Source organism: Eleutherodactylus coqui, chromosome 13, assembly GCF_035609145.1.
Source record: "Eleutherodactylus coqui strain aEleCoq1 chromosome 13, aEleCoq1.hap1, whole genome shotgun sequence".
NCBI classification, from domain to species: Eukaryota; Metazoa; Chordata; class Amphibia; order Anura; family Eleutherodactylidae; genus Eleutherodactylus; species Eleutherodactylus coqui.
The window spans coordinates 48,588,839-48,611,358 of NC_089849.1; the positions used below are offsets into that span (position 1 = coordinate 48,588,839).

Here is a 22,520-nt window from a genome sequence, read left to right on the forward strand (position 1 = left end):
TGCGCCATTGCAAGGTGGTGACGCAGATCCCACGGCCTTTCCATAATGAAGGTTGTGGAAGGGCCGCGGGTCGGACGGCTTCCATTGACTTCAATAGGCACAGCATGGAACATTTTTTGATGAATTGAGAGTGGGAGGATAGAACAATGCCTTTACAGTGCCACCTATTAGAAGGTAGTCAATGTCAGATCAGATCAGGAAACCAGCTGATCTTTTGAGCGGGCACATGCTGTCAGTGCCACTATACACAGAGTTGGAGCGGAAGCTGTTGCTCCAACCCCTGTGTAGTGGCCAGCGCTTAGAATTGCAGAGGAAGCTCCCATTCATTTCAATTAGACCCAAGCCTGCAATTACAAGTGTATCCCACTACATAGGTCAGAGCTTCCACTCCGATCCCTGTGTATAGCGGTGCTGACAGCATGCACCCATTCATCTCATTAGTCAGTTAGGTGCACGAACAGCAGACCTCGGCCAATTAACTATTGATGACCTGTCCTAAGGATAGTTCATCAATAGTATTTGTGCCTGGAAACCCCCTTAAAAGGTCTGACATTGACTTGCAGGAATGCTGCCTTCCAATAGGTGGCGCTGTAGAGGCATTGTTCCATCTTCCTATTTGCATATACCGTATTTCCCAGAGCAGCATGCATGACCTTATAAGTCTCCTCACACCTTCTAGGTGCTCTCCCTAAGGAGACCAAATTTCAGTTTGGATCAGACAAAAAAAGGGCACAATCTATATAAAATCTAGCAGAAAATAAGCAAAGATATATCTTTTTATTTAGCCTGTAAAGAGTAATTTTTCCATAACTTTATGTAAACACTGGAACATCAATATCCATAGTGCATAAATTAGCGGCGCTCAGTGCGTTACTTAAGGGGTTTTGTCACGCAAAAATGAGGCTTCGTTCATATTAAGTTTGTGAACTACATTTGACGTATGCATAGGGCCCCATTTGCCTGCCATATACCAATAGAGTGCTCTTTTGACATACGCCAGGCTGATATGCATCAGCGGCATACCTTTATATTCACTATATAGAGTAGTGTAGTGAACTATATGATGCAATACAGGGGAAGACGAAATTTAAAAAATATACTGCGCAATACATGTGGTTTTTTTTTTACACTCATGATCGGCGCAGACTAACAAGCAGATAATATGAATGCAGCCTTACTACTTAACTACTGTCTGTTCAGCGTTACTGATAGCTGGTTTATTCTTATTCCATATAGTCCTCATCTTCATCCTCGTCATATGCATCACCATCTTCTTCCTCTTCACCCTCCTCATATACATCTCCATCTTCATAAGCTTCATGCACCTCTGATACTTCAACCTCCGCATTGGTTTCACTCTCCTTGTCGATTTCACCACCTTCTTGCACTTTTACTTTGTGAAATCCTTTAATAGTTGTAAATTGTTTGGAAGTAAAATGCACTGTGAGCTGTTTGTTTCCACTTTGGTAGGGTTTAATTATCACCATCATTCTGCCCGATTCTTTGGGCTTCAAATTTAGTGCTCTGTAATAATCAATAAATGGTTAATATTTGTTTCGGCATGGCACTTGGTTCGAGAGGCAACAAACAAGGGACATTTAGACGTGTTATCCAGTTCTTACAGTCAAATTGAGGAACCTAGATGGTGATTTTTCCTTCTCTGGGATCAAGGCACCTACAATTTTAGGTATTATTTAAAAAATAACATTATTTCCTTTAATGACTTACTTTCGCCTTATCTTTTTATCGACCAATCCACTACCATCAATGACTAAGACTCCATCATTCAGCTCGGTAGATAAGGGATTTGTATATCTAATCTCCACCGCCAAAGATTTTTTTACATATGCAGTGTCGTAAATCTGAAAAAAAAAAAAAAATCTAGTAAATGTAATTAATTTCAAAACTTCAGCTAAGGGTCTTTATCAGCTTTGTAGTTTGGTTATCGATGAATTATGCTAGTGTTACCTTATTCTAGATGCATTGGCAACACGCTGTTTCAATGGAACCATGTGACAAGCAACTCAAAATCAGTGGGTTTGGATGGAACACGCGCCAATCAATAGAAAATATGCTTAGAAAAAATGGCTTTTTCTAAAAATGGTCACAAAGTTTTGCATCGAAAGCTTTGAAGTTGCAGGGTGATCGCAGTGATTGTTTGAGTTGACCATGATCCACCAGTGATTTCATGAAGAAATAGTTGCTGAGAGGTTTTTACTGTTTGGTTTTTTTTCATTCAGAGGTTGAATGATCGTTTTGTGTTACAACTACATAGTATATGCAGCTCTTGCTGTAGTTTAAATGTAGTTCTTCTGAGCCAAAGCCATCAAAAGCTGTATCTCAAGTTGCATTGAAAACTGCATGTTTGTTTCCAGTTCAAAGTTATCTGCATACATCGAGGAAAATTTCCGCAAATAATCCACATCAAAATCTGCAATGAAATCACACATGACTTGGTTGTGGATTTTGGTTTGAACTGAGAACATATTCAGATTTGAAAATCGTAGAATGACTAGAACTTTCTGTGGATTTCTTCTACTGTGAGCCAATGGGGTTTGTTTAAACCTTATTCACTAACATTGCACTGTACTTTGGCACAAAATTTCCAAGAACATTCTACAGCCCAAATCCTGCAACAAATATGCAATGCGTGATCTTATAGTGGCCCGGGGGGTCCTCCAGGGTAGCCACACAATCACCAGTCCTGAAGCACCTGGCTACATGCTTCCGCGGAGACATAGAAGGTGTCATACATGAGAAAGACCCTGTTTTTCCCCTTCCTTCACAGGCTTAAGCTATCTGCCTGGCAGGACATAGGCCTCTGCACAAACTCTCAGCAATCGTGGGCATAGAGCGTAGCTAGCGTAGCTGTGAACGTCTCATTAGCGCTGTATCGCTCCTCTTGTTTGTCCCAATGCATTGCCCCCGATAGCTATGGTAACGTGAGAGAAAATACATGTTGGCTTTGGCCCACACTCCATGCCCTAGTCAGTCTGCATTTTTTTTTTAGTGCCAGACAGGTACAACACCGCTATGGGAAGTCTATGTGCACCCACAGCATGGGTGGGTCCCAGGAACCCAGAGAAGGTACATAAAGAAATCCCATTGCAGTGCTCCGGTTAGTTGTGGTAACGTGAGAGAAAATACATGTTGGCTTCGGCCCACACTCCATGCCCTAGTCAGTCTGTTTTTTTTTATAGTGCCAGGCAGGTACAAAACCACTATGGGAAGTCTGTGTGCACCCACAGCATGGGTGGCTCCCAGGAACCCAAAGAAGGTACATAAAGAAATCTCATTGCAGTGTCCCGGATAGCTGTGGTAACGTGAGAGAAAATACATGTTGGCCTCAGCCCACACTCCATGCCCTAGTCAGTCTGGTTTTTTTTTATAGTGCCAGGCAGGTACAAAACCACTATGGGAAGTCTGTGTGCACCCACAGCATGGGTGGGTCCCAGGAACCCAAAGAAGGTACATAAAGAAATCCCATTGCAGTGCCCCGGATAGCTGTGGTAACATGAGAGAAAATACATGTTGGCTTAGGCCCACACTCCATGCCCTAGTCAGTCTGGTTTTTTTTCTAGTGCTAGGCAGGTACAACACCGCTATGGGACGTCTGTGTGCACCCACAGCATGGGTGGGACCCAGGAACCCTGGGAAGTTACATAAAGAAATCCCATTGCAGTGTCCCGGATAGCTGTGGTAACGTGAGAGAAAATACATGTTGGCCTCGGCCCACGATTCATGCCCTAGTCAGTCAGTGTTTTTTGGGGGCCAGATAGGTAGAACACCGTGATGGGAAGACTTAGTACACCCATAATATACACAGACCCCTGTAATATTCCTGTAGCTAAGGTATAAGCTAACCTCAGTAACAGTTATGTTGCAGAAGTCTAGGGAGACTCCAGTAACATTTCTGTAGTAACAGTATAGACAGACCCCAGTAAAATTTGATTAGCAGAAGTATAGGCAGACCCCTGTAACATTTCTGTAGCAGAAGTATAGGCAGACCCCTGTAACATTTATGTGGCAGAAGTATAGGCAGACCCCAGTAACATTTCTGTAGCAGAAGTATAGGCAGACCCCTGTAACATTTATGTGGCAGAAGTATAGGCAGACCCCAGTAACATTTCTGTAGCAGAAGTATAGGCAGACCCCTGTAACATTTACGTGGCAGAAGTATAGGCAGACCCCAGTAACATTTTAGTAGCAGAAGTACACGCAGACCCCAGTAACATTTATGTAGCAGCAGTGTTGGCAGACCCCTGTAACACTTTTGTAGCAGCAGTATAGGCAGACTCCTGTAACATTTGTGTAGCAGCAGTATAGGCAGACCCCTGTAACATTTATGTAGCAGCAGTATTGGCAGACCGCTGTAACATTTCTGTAGCAGCAGTATAGGCAGACCCCAGTAACATTTATGTAGCAGAAGTATAGGCAGACCCCAGTAACATTTTAGTAGCAGAAGTATACGCAGACCCCAGTAACATTTATGTAGCAGCAGTGTTGGCAGACCCCTGTAACATTTGCATAGAAGCAGTATAGGCAGACCCTGTAACATTTCTGTAGCAGAAGTATAGGCAGACCCCAAGTAACATTTCTGTAGTAACAGTATAGACAGACCCCAGTAACAATTATGTAGCAGTAGTATAGGCAGACCCCTGTAACATTAACGTGGCAGAAGTATAGGCAGAGCCCAGTAACATTTTTGTAGCAGAAGTATACGCAGACCCCTGTAACATTTATGTAGCAGCAGTATAGGCAGACCCCAGTAACGTTTCTGTCGAAAGAGTGTAGGCGAACCCCTGAAACGTTGGGGTACCATGATTGTAGGCGAAGGCTGGAAAAATTAGTTAGATAAGAGTATAGATGAGGGCCTGAAAAATTAGTGTTGCAGGAGTACATGTGTACCCCTGAAACATTGCTCAACCGAGAGGGCAGGTGAAACCCATAAATATTTATTGAAAGATGCAGCTCGCTGTTGCTTAATTTGAAACAGAGCCTGGAGGCAGCCCTGTTAAAAAAATTGGTTCATGTTAAAGTATCAATGCTTTTGAAACTTTGAAAAATTGTTAAAAAATAGTAAGCACAGCCGTTTGGGTCGTAGAAAAAGTGGCAGTTCAGCGTGATGACATGATGTTTCAGAAGGTGGAGCAGGAAGAGAAGGACTAATATCATACACAGATTGACAAAGGTAAACGTCCCTTTTTTTCCGGTGATAGAGAAGAATGCTTGCATCCGCAGTTGCAGCGAAAGGAATCTTTAGGTTCCGCTGCTCTCCGCTGGTGGAGAAGAAAAGTCTGGGGAAATCCAGGCTTTGTTCATCTTTATGAGTGTAAGCATGTCGGCACTGTCAGTTGACAGGCGGGTACCCTTATCCGTGATGATTCCCCCAGCTGCACTCCAGGGCATACAGCGCAAGTTCGTGCCACGTGTCCAGCTTTGACACCCAGTAGTTGTACGGAGCAGAGGCATCATGGAGGATGGTGGTACGATCGGCTACGTACTCCCTCACCATCTTTTTACAGTGCTCCCTCCGACTCAGCCTTTACTGGGGAGTGGTGACACAGCCTTGCTGGGGAGCCATAAAGCTGGCAAAGGCCTTGGAGAGTGTTCCCCTGCCTGCGCTAAACATGCTGCCTGATCTCCGCGCCTCCACTACTACCACTACTTGGCCCTCGGAACTGCACCTTCTGCCAATAGCGCTGTCAGATGGGAAGTTTACCATCAGTTTGTCCACCAGGGCCCTGTGCATCACTCTCGAACCCCTTTCCTCTTTGAGAATGAGAGTGGAAACATTCTCCTTATACCATGGGTCGAGAAGGGTGTACACCCAGTAATCCGTAGTGGCCAGAATGTGTCTAACGCGAGGGTCACGAGAAAGGCAGCCTAACATGAAGTCAGCCATGTGTGCCAGAGTACCAGTATGCAACACATCGCTGTACTCACTAGGAAGATCACTTTCAGGATCCTCCTCCTCCACAGCCCATACACGCTGAACAGATGAGAGGCAAGCAGTATGGGTACCCTCTGCAGTGGGCCCAGCTGTCTCTTCCCCCCCCTCCTCCTCCAAAACACACTGAGATATAGACATGAGGGTGCTCTGACTATCAAGCGACTATCTCCTGTTTCGACCACAAAGCGTCAGCCTTTATGCTTTGCAGCGAACTTCTCAACAGGTATAGCAGAGGAATGGTGACGCTAATGATTGCAGCATCGCCGTTCACCATGTGGGTAGACTCCTCACAGTTTCCAAGGACCTGGCAGATATCTGCCATCCAGGTTTACTCCTCGGAAAAGAATTGAGGAGGCTGACTCCCACTAAGCCGCCCATGTTGGAGTTGGTATTCCACTATTGTTCTACGCTGCTCATACAGCCTGGCCAACATGTGCAGCGTAGAGTTCTACTGTGTGGGCACGTCGCACAGCAGTCGGTGCACTGGCAGATTAAACCGATGTTGCAGGGTCCGCAGGGTGGCAGCGTCCATGGTGGACTTGCGGAAATGTGCGAAGACCTGGCGCACCATGCCGAGGAGGTCTGACAAGTGTGGGTAGTTTTTCAGAAACCGCTGAACCACCAAATTAAAAATGTGGGCCAGGCATGGCACGTGTGTGAGGCTCCTGAGCTGCAGAGCTGCCACCAGGTTACGGCCGTTGTCACACACGACCATGCCCGGTTGGAGGCTCAGCGTCGAAAGCCAGAGGTCGGTCTGCTCTGTCAGACCCTGCAACAGTTCGTGGGCCGTGTGCCTCTTCTCTCCTAAGCTGATTAGTTTCAGCACGGCCTGCTGACACTTGCCCACCGTTGTGCTGCCGCGCGACACCGACTGCTGGCGACGTGCTGCTGCCACATCTTAATTGCGAGGTAGAGATTGCGTAGGAGGAGGGGGGAGGGTTTAGTGGAGGTGGCATAAACCGCCGCAGATACCAGCACCGAGTTGGGACCCGCTATTCTGAGGGTGGGTAGGACGTGAGCGGTCCAAGGCTCTGACTCAGTCCCAGCCTCCACTAAATTCACCCAATGTACCGTCAGGGAGATACAGTGGCCCTGCCCGCCTGTGCTTGTCCATGAGTCCATTGTTAAGTGGACCTTCCCAGTAACCGCGTTGGTGAGGGCGCGTACAATGTGAGACGTGGTCGTGCAGGGCTGGGACGGCACACCGGGAAAAATAGTGGAGACTGGGGACCAAGTAGCGCAGGACCGCCGCCGCCATCATGTATTTGATAGCCTCCGTTTCCACAAGCCTGTATGGCAGCATCTCCAGGCTGATTAATTTGGCAATGTGCACGCTTAAAGCTTGAGCGTGCGGGTTCATGGCGGCGAACTTGCGCTTTCGCTCCAACACTTCTGTTAGCGACAGCTGAACGCTGCGCTGAGATACATTGCTGGATGGGGTCGAGGACAGCGGAGGTGAGGGTGTGGGTGCAGGTCAGGAGGGGCTTGTGCCTGTGTCCTGAGAGGGGGGTTGGATCTGAGTGGCAGGTTGGGGCACAGGGGAAGAGGTAGTGGTGTGACCCGCAGGCGGTGAATGGCCTTCGTCCCGCTTTGTGGGGTGCTTGGCCATCATATGCCTGCGCATGCTGGTGGTGGTGAGGCTGGTAGTGGTGGCTCCCTGGCTGATCTTGGTGCGACACAGGTTGCACACCACTGTTTGTCGGTCGTCCGAGCTCTCACTGAAAAACATCCACACCTTTGAACACCTAGCCCTCTGCACGGTGGCTTGGTGCAAGGGGGCGCTTTGGGAAACAGTTGGGGGATTATTCGCTCTGGACCTGCCTCTACCCCATGCCACCCCACTTCCTCTTCCAACCTGTCCTGCTGCTGCACTTGCCTCCCCCTCTGAAGGCCTGTCGTCATTAGGCTTAGCAAACCAGGTGGGGTCAGTCACCTCATCGTCCAGCTGCTCTTCCTCTGAATCCTCTGTGCGCTCCTCCTCGGACTGACTGCCCTTACTACTACTGTACTGATAGACAACTGTGTCTCATCATCATCGTCCTCCTCACCCACTGAAAGCTCTGGAGACCCTTGGCGGAAGTCCCCAGCCTCCTCACCTGGACCCCGGGAACTTTCCAAAGGTTGGACATCGGTCACGACAAACTCCTCAGGTGAGAGAGTAACCAGGTTTTCCCACTCATGGCAGGGACCCAAGAACAGTTTCTGGGAGTCTGCCTGCTCAGATGATGTCATTTTCATGGAGGGAGGTGGCTGTGAGGAAGGAGGAGCAGCAGCCAGAGGATTCAGAGTTTCAGCAGTGGACTGCGTAGAAGACTGGGTGCCCGATACATTGCTGGATGCATTTTCTGCCATCCACGACAGGACCTGCTCGCAATGCTCTGTTTGCAATAAAGGTCTACCACGTGGACCCATAAATTGTGATATGAAGCTGGGGAGCCCAGAAACCTGCCTCTCTCCTAATCCCGCAGCAGCCGGCTGGGATTCACCTGGACCAGGAACTCGGCCTGTGCCCATACCCTCACTTGGTACTCCGCGTCCTCACCCGTGTCCGCGTCCTCGACCCCTACCCCTCAGCATGGTGGATTACGAATAGAGCAGACACAGACCGCTGTTAATAATTATGGAATTATGTGCGTACAGTTTCACGCTGAGAGCGGAATTGTAACGCTAACTCCAGGCAGAAAAAAATAGTAAGGAAGGCCGCAAACAGGCGTAACTGTGCAATAGTGATGGTGATGGACTAAAACTTCCACCAGACACCCAGTAAAATTTAAATGGTCAGAGGTAGCCCAACAAAGGAGCTTTTTTTTTTTTTTTTTAAAAGAATACAGGCTGTATAGTGTGTATATGACTTTCACTCTATAAGTGGGTTGGTTGGCCGTACACTGTGCGTCTCAAATTCACTGCGGACACAGGCCGATGTTAATAATTATGGAATGGTTTGCGTACACTTTCTGACTTAGAGCGGCAGTGGAATGCAAACTCCAGGCAGAAAAAAATTATACGGAAGGCTGCACACAGGCCTAGCTCTGCAATACTGATGGACTACAACTCCCACCAGCAGCAGCACTTTCCCTATACTCTCCCAGTGTGTGTCTGAGGCGAGCCGCGGGTGAGACTGCTTTAAATACTCAGCGGTCACTTGATTTCACCAGCCACTCACTGCAGGCGGGTGGGATAGGGCTGGAACGTCACAGGAGGAAGTTGTAATGCCTTCCCTGCATGTCTATTGGACAGAAAACGGCGCTAAACATGCAGGGAAGGAAATGGAATTGACTCGAGTACCGGTGCTCGTCACGAGTAACGAGCTTCTCGAGAACCCTAATACTTAAAGAGCATCAAGCTCGGATGAGTATGCTCGCTCATCACTAGGAATTACACCTTCTGTAAAAAATCTGCAACAGCAATTTCTCAAGATGTCCTTAATTCCGCAGCAGAAAGTTTTTTTGCAGCTGGATGTACTGTTGCGGTTTTGAAGTAAAGACACAGATTTTACCAGATACAGAATTCAAACCCCATAGGGATAACAGTGACGCATAAATGTCCGTATGGACTAATTCCACCTTGTGTGAAAGCACCTTTAAAGAAGTTTTCCCTCAATAGCAAGTTATTCCAGATCCGAACACTGGAATCCCACCGATCCTGAGAATAGGGGTCTGGAGCCTTCAGTAATGAATATAGTAGTGGTCGCATTTGTGTGCACTGCTGCTCCACTCATTTGAATGGGAGTGCTGGAGATATTTGAGCAATTCAATTGCTCCCACTGAAATAACTAGAGCTGTTCCATGCATTTTTGATTGCCACTGGTGTGTATATTACTGAACTCCCCAGATCCCTGTTCTCCAGATTGGTTGGGGTCGCAGTAGTCCCGTAGATATGGGACCATTTCGTTTTTTGTAAAAAACCCTTTAAAGTTATTTGAATGACAGGACTAGAGATGAGCGAGCATACTCGCTAAGGCTAACTACTCGAGTGAGTAGTGCCTTATTCGAGTATCTGCCTGCTCGTCTGTAAAGATTCGGCTGCCGGCGGGGGAGAGTGGGGAGGAACGGAGGGGAGATCTCTCTCTCCCTCTCTCCCCCCCCGCTCAGCCCCGCAACTCACCTGTCACCCGCGCCGGCAGCCGAATCTTTACAGACGAGCGGGCAAATGCTCGATTAAGGCACTACTCGCTCGAGTAGTTAGCCTTAACAAGTATGCTCACTCATCTCTAGACAGGACCTTAAATAAGGTTCCCATCATAAATTTTGTATTATGTACACGGTTCTGGATATTTTTTTTTTTTACCTGTATGTCCAGATGGGGCCTCTCAATAATGATAACTTTACGAACAAGCATTTTCTTTTTGTTTTTCAATTCACAAAGTGCAACAACTTCCATAAGATTATGGCTTGACAATTTATGTTCATAGTCTGAAGCAGATATACTTAAAGAATGCGTCATCTCTGGAATATACAAGAAAGTAATGGTTATATGTGTGCTAGAGCCTGATGAATTTGGACTTCAAAGGTACAAGAGCTAGAAAGGTTTACAGATACATAGATCCTCTCAAAGTTTAAACATGGCTGCAATACCACTGCTAACCATAAAGTGGTAATGTAACATAGTATGTTAGGCTGAATGAAGACAATGTCCATCTAGTTCAGCCTGTTTCAACAACCCCCTCCCCCCCTCTTGTTGGTCCAGAGGGAGGCAAAAAAAAAACATCAAACCAATTTAGCTCATTTGGAGGAAAAAATTCCATCCTGACTCCTTCAAGTTCGAACTGAACTTTATGAAGGATGTAGATCCTTCAAGTTCAAATTGAACTTTATGAACCCTTTAATTAGCATTTTATTGATGTTATTATGCTATTATTTTAGTACTAAACAACTTTACCACTAGGAGAGTCACTGAAAAGCCAGGAAAATAAAAGTACGGCTTGATCATTACAATAGGGTACTGAACCACTAGATTACCAGGACAGAAAGTAGAGCAACTAGGCGCTAGCTATAACAATTAATAGTGGGTTACCAAGGACTCTGTACTAAACTACTGAGTGAGACTTGCATATGGAAGGGAGTGGTGGGGGTAAGGGTTGATGGGAAAAAGTTTGCCACGCTATGGCTAAGTTCAGACGGGGTGGATTTGCTGCAGATTTTCCGTCTGGAAAAACTGCAGCATTTACAGTAGCAGCAAAGTGGATGAAATTTTTACAACTTTGTCCACATTAATTAATATGGAAATTGACCTGCGGTGTGGATTTTGGATGAGGGGATGAATTGTACACCAAAATGGTGCAAATTTTTACACAGATTTTGCATTGTGGATTTGCAGAAGAATGTCCAATGTGAAATCTCCACAGTAAATTCCTTCCCGTATGAACATATCCCAATATGGCTAAAACCAAGTAGGAATAGGATAATGGATTACCTTTTTTGGGTGGCACAGTAATAGTGGCTCTATCAGAATATACTTCAGAGCGCGGTCTGCCCGTGTATTCAATGGTAGAGGAGCTGAGCTTTACTTTAACTATTTCACTTTTCTTAGTGATATTCTGTAAATGCAGTGTCAGATGTATGTCAGTTCCAAACTCCGTGGATGAATTTAGTTTAAATTTCCCTTTAATGTCAAATTCTTCCTCCTCCTCATTTAGGTCGTCAAATGAGGCTCCTCCGGTTCTCTTTTTGCGACGCTTCTTTCCAATTCCTCGCTTTTCAAGGCTCTCCTTGTTTATAATACCCATTTCTATTAGTTTTTTCCGGGCTTTCAAGTAAATAGATCTTTCTTTTTCAGATTCTGGAAGACAAAGCGTTAAAGTATAATTACAATACAGTGAATGGCCCCTTAATAAGAGGCACCGGCCTTTTCATGATTACAACTTCCCTACATGGAAACTCGACATGTGACATCGGAGTAGAGCATAAAATCACGTGACAAGTTTTCTATGGATCAGTTTCTAATGAATCCACATTAGAATCGGACAATTGAGCAATCTCAGGGACTCTAAACTAGGCATTGTCATTAGCTCTAAGAATAACTGGGATCGGTATTTGATACATTGTCAACCTTGTGGGGTTTTCTTGAGCAATAACGTGGAGCATTTAGGTATAATAATGCGATTGAGGAAACAACTAATCAATGAAAGTGGTTAGAGGAGGAGGTCAAGAATCGTTCAGATGAACAGGTGATACAGAGTCAAGCTCATGGCAATTGAATGCAACAATCCTGCTCCAAATAGCATATCCGAACACACAACACATCATTCCTTAGCCTCCTCTTTCTTGATATATTATACTTTTTGGTTGATGATCTGCAACCTTGAGGTCGGCTTGGCATTGCTTACACGCATTGTGACGTGATTCGTTTTTTTCCCAGCCACGGTGCTTCTTGCACAGGGCTTGTTGAGTGCGGCTGACGTATTTCTTTTGTTAGATTCCTTAGCCCAGATGGGCTATAACCGCCAATAACAAGTGTCATTGTTGTCTAAGGCCTTGTTCACACGCGCAGTATTGGTGCGTAAAAAGATTGCGGCTATACTGCACTAAATATTACGATTTTAATTAGCTTTGAAATTGCCCATTTACATGATCAGAGGTGCGTAGCGCTGTTATCCAGCTCCCATAAGAGTCTATAGAAAGCAGGCACCAAAGATAGGTCAGGTCCTATTTTTTTTGCACCACGGACCTTAAATGCGATCATTGCAGTTGTATGTCCTATCTTTGTTAGGTGCGAGGATTTAGCGCGCCTGAAATTCCTTTATCTGAATGGTTCTATAGGAAATCATTGGTTCTAATAAAAGCGCCTTGTTTGCACTCCTCTAATGCGCTAAAACAGCACACGTGTGAACGAGGCCTAAGAGAAACAGAAAGACGAGACTCCGGTGGGCAAACAAGTGCAAACATTAGATTACTGAGCAAAGGAAAAGCATCGCCTGCTCAGATAAATCTAGATTTCTGTTGTACCATGTTGATGGAAGGGTCATAATTTAACACAAGCAGCATGAATCGATGAACCTATTCTGTCACTTAATTGGGACTATACTGCTATTTTCTACAAAGTGTCTGGTTTGGAGCAACATTGGGTTAAAAAAATAACAATTGACACCTTTGCCATCAAAAAAGTCCATGTTAAAAGATGGCATAGGGTAAGGGTGTGGCTAGGGGCTTGACTTGTCACAAAATATGTCTTTCCCTCAATTATTCCAATGGCTCCAGAAGTAGCAGTGCCCCCTTTCAGTGGTCCCAGTAGTAACACTGCCACTTTGCTGACTCCAATAGTAATAGTGCCTCCTCACAGTGACCCCAATAGTAATAGTGCCCCTTTAGTGGTCCAAGAAGTATCAGAGCCCCCTTAATAGTCCCAGTACTATCTGTGCCTCTTTTAGTGTCCCAATGATATGAGTGCCCCCTCTTACTGCCCTTCCCACTCTTGAACCTTTGGCTGGGTAGCAACTCTGTCATCCAGTGCTATAATTCTCTCTGAAGTTCCCGTTCAGATGCCGCTGCAGTGCTCTGAGAACATCCTCACTCCTCTCCCCGGGTCTCTGTTCCAGCAAATACTGTACATTGCAGATAGGAAAGAGTGAGCATCTTCTCTGAGCATTGCATCTGAACCAGAACTTCAGAGTGAATTATAGTGCTGGATAACAGGGTTGCTGCCCTGCCGGAGGGGCTCACACCAGATAACTATTTTTTACTGTCCAGTAAAAAATAAGTACTGTCACCAGCCTCTAGGGTAAAGTACCAGCCTGATGGCAACCCTAGACACATTGGATTGTTTCCGCTAATATAGCATAATTTTTGAATTTACTATAGCATCTGTATAATGGGATACTCCTATATAATAATGCCATTCTTGTCCATGGGTTGTATCTGGTATTGCAGCTCAGCTCCCATTCATTTCAATGGACTATGCTGCAATGCCAGACACGACCCCATTGACTAGGGTGTCGCTGTGTTTGGAAAAATACAGTCATACGTTTTTAAACCCTGGGCAACCTTTTAAAGGGACCTTTTACACAGGCAGAATATTTCTGCAACATTCAGCCTCTGACTAATCTTTTAAGATTCTAGCAGTGCTCCTAACTGCTAGTGTTTCATCAATGAGCTTTGTAAGACACCCAACGATGCAGGGAAAGTTGTGGAAAGGCCCTAATGTTGAACGTTTGCATTCAAGCCCACAAGCCTTTAGCTACACCTCTGGGTCTCAGGTAGGAACACTTTAAAAACTGTTATGTTTTGTAGGGTCTCTATTGTCTAATATAACATTTTGTTTAAAGATCACAAATAAAAGTAATAACTATGCAATGATAGAGGGCAAATACTTTTTAGTAGTACTGCATATAGCATCAATAATACAAATTATAGTTGTAAATAGGACATACTTTCTGGATACTTATAGGTGTCCGTTATATCTATCCGTTCATCACTCCCCACAGCTTTGGTGCTGATATTTGACCCCACAATTTCGATGTCGGTGTGTACTTTCTCCCTCAGATCCTTGTCATACTGAACCCATGTAACGCGGTCTGCATTAACTTCTGAGTAAATGAACGGGCCATCGTAATCAAGATCAATGTCTCCTTCTTTAATGGCGTGGACGGAGGCGGGACCACAGCAGTGAATGTCTATGGAAAACAAATCAAAGAATTAGCCCATCACCTGAAGGGGTTGTCCATCTTAATATATGCTATTAGGGAGTCAGAGTGGAGAACGTTACAAAGAGGGTCTCTCGTTCTGGAGGACCTGTCCTGTCCTGCATTACACAGGCCGTCTAGTAATATAAATGAATACTGTGTAATGCTTAATTTCTCCTGTGGGAGCGCTGCAAGGAAATGGAACACTTACCAGCAGATTACATCTGCTCGCTAGGGGCCCAAGCAATGGAATGCTTAGTGCAAAGCTCTTTTTTGTGAAGGGGCGCTTTGAACAAGTAGGGATTGCCGACAGCAGACAACTACAACTCACTGACCAAAAAAATAATGCACCAAGAAGGAGTTGTTGGAATTGAATGAGACTTCCTGCTTCTCTCATTCCAATGATGTGCCCTCCCTCAAAGTCTGTAAACTGAGCAAAATGTCTTCAAGTGTGTGGTAGAGGCATGTCTACTGGACTTGTGATTTCTCAACAGGAGGAACATTACACAAAAATAACCTCTAAGAGCCTTTTTATAGAGCAACAGGAAAAGAACTTTTATGGCCTCTGGTAGCGAGACCCAGTTTCTAATCGGACCACAACTGTACTTTATATATCTGCCTGAGACATAACTACATGCCAAGTTTTGTAGCAATCCGACATTTCTATCTGGGTGCATTATTTTTCTTTCAATGAGTGTTCTTTTAGAAACATGTGTTGAAAGTAATAGATCTCATCCTGTACCTCCACTTAGTTCTTGTGGTGTTGCATCCAGCACTTGCCATCCTCCATAATGTGGACCCAATTCACTTCTGGTGAACCAACCCTCATTCCAAACATGGAAATTCCTGCAGATTACAAGATTTACTAAATACTTATTATTTTATTAAAATATTCCTAGAAAGAAAACTTAAAAGCTGTAGTAGTAGGGTCATCCATTATTCTCATGGGTAGGAAGAATTCATGGTGTAAAAATTAACATATTACCTTGTATACTTTATCTGCTTCAGACTCTATCTATCCCAATTTCTCGCGGAGTATTAGCGAACTTCCAACAACTTATCTTTAGGTTAAAACTTGGGGTACCCCTTGCAGAGGAAAAGAAGGAGGGTCCGGTATCATGCTTAACGATTTGGGGCATAGGAATTGGTTCGGTATGGATGGTTTTCCGGTTGCCAGCGGAGAGGGTAGCGCGGCTAAAACAGGCGGTGGAGTCCGTTAGTGTGGCTCGTAAAGCTACACTGCACCAAATTCAAGTGTTGTCTGGGCTACTGAATTTACCTGCAAGGTGATACCTATGGGCCGCGTTTTTATCTTGTCGCCTTTCGCTGGCCACAGCCGGTGTAAAGGAGACACACCATTTCGTGCGGATCACGAAAGCAATCAGAGCCGATTTAGACGTGTGGAAAGTATTCTTGCAGATGTTCAATGGTCACGTGATATGCCAAAAAGAGGACAGGTCCAGCGCCGAGTTAAGTCTTTTTTCGGATGCAGCAGGTTCGGTCAGTTTCGGAGTTGTTTTTCGGAAACCATTGGTGTGGGTCGACATGGCTGAATGTATGGGTAGAGACGCATTTGGTGAAAAACATTGCTTTGCTGGAGTTCCCGAATGTGGTGGCGGTGGAGATTGGGAGTGACAGCATGCGGGACCAAGGCATCTGTTTTTGGTTAGATAACGAAGCAGTGGTGCAAGCAATAAACAAGCAACCGGCTTAATCAACTCCAGTTTTGGCTTTGTTGCAGCATTTGGTGCTGCGGTGTCTACAACACAACATACCATTCAGAGAGAAATGTGTCCCGGGAAGTCAAAATAGCGTGGCTGATGGCCTTTCTCGCCTGTAGATGGAGACATTCAGGGAACTTCACCCGGCAGCAGATGCCGAAGGGGTACGTTACCTTTCTTTCTTGTGGAGCATAGCAGAAGGGAGCTGCTAGCATAAGTGCAGGCGTCAGTAGCAGCAGCTACTTGGAGAAGCTATAACGGAATTTGGGCTGGATGGCGCAACATTTTTTCCAGATTTGGAACGTGCAAGATCATTGACTTTAGACGCACTATTAAAGCTGCACAAAAGAAGAGTTTCCGTGGATGTAGTAAAGCGTCACCTAGCGTGTATTGCGTTTTTATTGCGTCTGCATGGTATGGCAGACATTACGAAAGAATTTGTTTTTAAAAGGCTGGAAGAAGAGTCGAGTGGACAAGCGACGGCCTACTACTTTTCCGTTGTTGTGTTTGATGTTGAGAATTTTGGAAGAAATTTGCGTAACATCTTTTGAAGCTCTCCTTTTCCGTACATGTTTTTCCCGTGCTTTTTTTGCTGCCCTTAGAGTTGGGGATTTGGTTCCAGCAAGCACGTATAAAATGGGCAGTTTGCAGGTGAAGGATGTGGTGTTGATGGAGGACCCCGTTAAGGTTTGTATAAGAAGATCAAAGACAGACGTGTATGGAAGGGGCGAGTGCGTATCGGTTTCGGCGTTAGGATCGGAATGGTCGGGTTGTTGCGCCAATATATGGCGGCCCATGCAGGTGAAGGACAGTTTTTGCAATATGCTTCAGGTCTTCCAGCGACGGTTTATCAGTTTTCGTCAGACATGTGCACGTGCGTAAGGCGTTTACGCCTGCATCCACAGGAGTTTGGAACTCATTCCTTCCAGATTGGGGCGGCTACAACAGCGGAGGCTTGCGGAGTCTCAGCAGATAGAGTAAAACGCTTGGGAAGGTGGAAATCCAAGGCCTATAAGTTTTATGTTCGTCCCGATTTGAGGGTACTATGAGATGGTGTTTAGCCAAGGTTTTTGTTTTTAATTTTCAAGTTTTTTAGAATGTGGTGTTGGTGTCTTTTTTTTTTTTTGCAGCCAACCAACCTTGGAATGTCTGGATTGTTGACCATTCATATATATATTGGGCAGAGAAACAATCGGAGACAAGACCTATTGGAAAGGACTTAGGACTTAAGAACGCAGCGGTGCGTTGGAGGGGATTTAGTGGACTGCAGTGGGCCAGGCTGCTTCCTGAGATGATAAAGATCAGCAGATGGACACCTGAGAAGGTCGTATTGCTAATCCATGCAGGGGGTAATAATTTGGAGAAAGTAAAGGTGGGGGAGCTGATAGCAATAATGAAGAGCGACATTGAGCATTTTTGAAATTTTTCTTCAGGAGGGTAGTTATAGTATGGTCAGATGTAGTGCCTAGGAGGGTTTGGAGAGGAGCGAGAAATCCAGAAGGGGTAGATAGGGCTAGGAACGCAGTTAATATTAAGATTTCAAAGTTTGTTCAATCATTAGGGGGTATAGCGATCCGTCATTGGGAGTTGGAGTGTAGAGACTGGAGTGCGCTATGGGGAGACGGTGTCCATCTGAATGATATTGGCTTGGACACATTCCTTTCTAGGTTGCAGGATGGGCTGGAGGCGGCGTTGGAGCTGGCATGTGGGGTGGGGCAGAGTGCGGCGTAGTAAGTATGCTGCATCCTTCGTAGCGAAAAGCTTCTCATGCCAGCCTTGGTTTTAGAAAGGTGGACCTTCTAGCCTGGTTTAGATCTGAACTGGCTTTCTGGCGCCTTATGAAACTTTTGAAAAACTTAGTTGGAGATGCATGAGAAGTTGGTAAAGGTTAAAAGTTAAATAAATATAATTAAAACGATGTTAAAAATGTTAAGTTAATAAAGCTGTGGCCTACCCCATGTGTTAAAATGCCAACCGTTGTCTTAGTGGTTATTGGGGAAAAGAGGGAGCAGAATGCTTAAAGGTACAGTACCCCCAGTCTTGGTAGGCAGCTGAATGGGTCAGTTCAGCTGCCTAGGGACTGGGGGGCGGGGAGTAGAAAGAAGTGGAATGGACGCCCGGGATTTTTGTGGATTTGTGAGAGGAGGGAAGGAGATAAAGTTTCAGTGCAGAGTGAGGATCTAGAAAGTTTCAGAAAAGTTAGGAAAGACAAGACACCCGCCCGCCCAGGGAGTTTAGGGATGCGAAGGTTGGGTGCACGGGTTGGAATTGGAAGTTGTCACAGCTGGTTTAGGTGGAAAGCTTCGCATGCTAGCCTTGGTTTTAGAAAGGTGGACCTTCTAGCCCGGTTTAGATCTGAACGGGCTCTCTGGTGCCTTATGGGACTTTTGAAAAAGTTAGTTGGAGATGCATGAGAAGTTGGTGAAGGTTAAAAGTTCAATAAACATAATTAAAACGATTTTAAAATTCTTAAGTTAATAAAGCTGTGGCCTACCCCACGTGTTAAAATGCCAGCCGTTGTCTTAGTGGTTATTGGGGAAAAGAGGGAGCAGTATGCTTAAAGGTACAGTACCCTCAGTTCATAATATGGCATAAGCTGTCAGCGACACCTTAAGTCCGCTTTAATGTGAACTTATTAGGGGTGTACTCTTGTACCCATATTATGGAGGAATGCTCTGACACAACTATGGATCTACTAACCTGAACTCGCAACATCATAGATACTGTCCGTAATACAGGTGCAATAATATGCCTATAGCGGCCTTATACTATGTACACACACAACACCAACAGACATAGAGAATATTTTGCATACCACAATGAATCTTTACTCAGCGATATTCCTTTTTTACTGTATATGCTTTCGATAATCAGATTCGAATCCTTGTCATGAGCCGAAACATAATTTGTGACTACTCTGGTTGGTATTCCCAAGCAACGGAGAGCTAGAAATTTATAAGAAGACAAATATCAAACTTTTGTAAATTAGCATAATTCAGAAAAAAGTATATAAGTTAATAAGACAGTCACACTTTCCAGCATTCCCCAGCTTGTAATACCATGTCATATTTATTGTAGGCCCAACATTTAATATCTTTAGAGCTGTTTCAAGCACAGTTTTTCTGACGTAAAGATCCAAATCCCCTACATTGTCATAGAGTTAAAGGGAACCTGTCATGTACCATATACTAAGATATGATGCTGTTAGGGGATGTGACAGGGAGCTGGGAGATGTATTTTTCATACTCACCTCCTCTAGCGATCCAGCAGTGTACCCCTCTGATGTCGGCACATGGCACAAAAATCTGACTCTTTTCTGACTGCCGTGCATGCTCTCCCATAGACTTGTATAGGAGAGTGTGCACATGGGACTCTGAAAAGATTCAGATTTTCACGCAACATGCCCACTTCACCGGGTGACAGCACTGGTTCCCTGTCACGTCCCCTAACAGCGCTAAAACTTAGTATATGGTGCTGTGGGGATGTGACAGGTTGCCTCAAACTTCCTAAGGACCAGGGTGTTTTGATCCTAAAAGACCAGACACTTTTTAGGGATTTTGTACCCATTTGGTGGTTTTACTACCCTATTTTTTTTTCTTCAGCTGCCATAATTTTGCTGCAGTTTTATTTCCGTGATATATAATATAGGGCTATTTTTTATATCTTTTTCACTGACATTTTACCATTTTTAAGTTTTATTAGTGGTAAAAATCTAAGAAGCCTTCCGGTTCCGGCGCCATGAACTGAGGAGCAGTGAGTAACAGTTCCGATCACACCACTCCAGAAAACAATCCCTAAGGGCTCCCACCCACTGGTGTTTTTTTCTCCACTGCGATGCGATTCTAAAGTTAAAGTCTCGCGTTGCAGTGCGAGAAAAACGCAGGCAGATATCCCAAAATCGCTGGGATATCGCTGCGAGATCGCCAATCTTTTCAATGGGGCCAGTGGCAGCAGCGCTAGCCCCATTAAAAAGATATGGAGAATGCCGCGGACTTCTGCCACAGCTGTGACAGCTGTGGCAGAAGTCAGCGGCATGCTATCCCATTGCTTTCAATGGGATCGGCACTGCTGCCGATCCCATTGAAAGCAGTGGTTTCTGACAAGCCCTGCAGAATGATTATCGGAGAAGGGCTTGAAATATAAGCCCTTCCCCAATAATCATATAAAAGTGGTTAAAAAAATAAGAAAAAAGTTACTCACCTCTCCTGCTGTCAGCCGCGTCCTCTGGCTGGCTCCCCGGCACTGCTACTGAGCTCTTTCACCAGACGGGGATTTAAAAATCCCCGCCTACTGAAAGGGCTGTGCAGATTGGCTGAGGGCTCAGCCAATAGCAGCTACTGCTTAGCTATTGGCTGAGCGCTCAGCCAATAACAAATAGCTCTTAGCAGAAGTACAGTGCCACTCACATAGAGGGCACAGTGAGAAAAGTTTTATACGTGCTGTACTACAACTGCATATACCAGCTAAAGCAGCAACACAAACCACTACAGCTCTGCTACCTCGCACAACAGGACCTGTAGTCTGCTACCATCTATTAGATGTCCTCTGCACATCTCTTTTTAAATACCGAATGTTGGAGCCCGCAAATGGAAATTTATTAAGGGACTTGCAGTTTCGGATCAGGCAAATATTGCTGACAATAAATATACGTAAGGAGGCTCTAGGCAATACGGTCGCATACCAAATACTCAGATATCACTGCAAAAGGGTTCTAGAAGCACTATATAGGGTATTGCGAATCTTCTGTCCCTTTCCGTTTTAATATACCAAAGTACAACATACATATATAATCAAGTCTCTGCTTTATGGAGGACTTTATCCTTAAAATGGGGCGTTCCAAAGCAAAACAAACAGATGGCAGTACAAAAGTAATCTTTTTTTCTCTTGTATCGTAATGTGAGTCGCTATGTTTTGTTTTTGATAATGAAAAATTGTAATAAAAAAGAGTTTTGAAAAAAAAACAATTTTTTTCAAATTTATACTTGTTTACTTTTATAAAAATAGTATATTTACGCAAAAAAGTAGGGAATGGGTTTGTTTCGGACATTTTGATATATAAGTCATATAAGACCTCTGGGGGTCAATGACATTGTCGTTTTATTTTTTTTAATTTCACAATTTTCTACTTTAGGGCTTATGCCCATGGCCGTGGGGGACTCTGCAAGCGGAATACCGCAGCGGAGTCCATCACGGCGCCCCCTCAAAGACACCATACTCACCTCCAGATCCACAGTGCAGCTCCCGCATGTGCTACAGTGGAAGTATAGCGTTGCGGGTGGCTTCCATTGACTACAATGGAAGCCGTCCGTGCGTATTCCTGTGGCAAATAGGACATCCCACGGGTTATTTCACGCTGAAGAATTTCGCGATGGAATTCCGCAGCGTGAATATCGAGCTTTTAAGTTCAATAGAACCTAATAGCTGTGGTGAAACGCCGCAGATTTCCGCCGTGTTTCATGCGGCCGAAATCTGGCCGTGGGCATTAGTGCTTAGATGGAGCATCCATAGGAGCCCGAATTGCAGGGGAAACCCCCCCCCTGTAGTGACACTAGTCACTAGCAGAGCTGATCAGGGTCTGCTAGGACCCTGCAATGTTGTGACACGGTTTAATAGCAGAAGTATTACTTCCACTTTCTCTCTTTAGTACATAGCGCTCATTGAGCACTATATAGTCTGGAAAGGAGAGAGCAGAAGCAGTTAAAGACAACTTCTACCTTTTCCTTGGGGTCTTCAGTTGTGTTTGACAGCTGAGGACCCGGCCTGCTCCTGCTTGATTGCAGGAGTAGAAGATTTAATCCTGCGTCATGCTTCTGCTATCAGCTGGATTAAAGCCAAGGACCAAGCACAGTAAATTTATTGTGGTTTGTCCTTAAGGGGTTAAGAGAGTATTTCAGGATTTTACAAGCTGATTTACCAGTTGATCAGAGAGGATTTGCTGCTCAGGATCCCCACTGATCTGTTGATCATCTAAACTATTGTCAGTGTGGTGACCAGACATAGTTATTGGTGGTCAGGGAAGTAAGTGTAATAGATGGCGTCACCCCCATTTGAATCAATGGGTGCGATGCACTTCTATTATACTTCCAGTTCTAACTGCAGTGTAATAGGATGCAGCGCTATCATTGATTTCGTTGGGAGTGTGAGGGTATATATATATATTGCCATATGTTTTTTTATGCTTTATACCTATATGCAAGTTTTATTCAATTCCAAATGAGAAAAAACTTAT

At 44.9% G+C, this 22,520-nt stretch overlaps 1 protein-coding gene across 1 annotated transcript in view; it reads right to left on the bottom strand.

Moving 5' to 3' along the window:
- Window positions 1–746: 746 nt before the first annotated feature.
- The window catches only part of LOC136588296 (protein-glutamine gamma-glutamyltransferase E-like), a 50,269-nt gene continuing 28,495 nt past the window's right edge, over window positions 747–22,520 (bottom strand). Inside the window, exons 7-13 of the mRNA XM_066587401.1 lie at window positions 19,107–19,236; window positions 15,313–15,416; window positions 14,319–14,561; window positions 11,366–11,731; window positions 10,241–10,398; window positions 1,729–1,862; window positions 747–1,524 (exon numbers count right to left, since the gene is read on the bottom strand). Coding sequence (XP_066443498.1) covers window positions 1,224–1,524; window positions 1,729–1,862; window positions 10,241–10,398; window positions 11,366–11,731; window positions 14,319–14,561; window positions 15,313–15,416; window positions 19,107–19,236 — 1,436 coding nt within the window. The 3' untranslated portion in view covers window positions 747–1,223. The remainder of the gene's footprint in view (window positions 1,525–1,728; window positions 1,863–10,240; window positions 10,399–11,365; window positions 11,732–14,318; window positions 14,562–15,312; window positions 15,417–19,106; window positions 19,237–22,520) is intronic.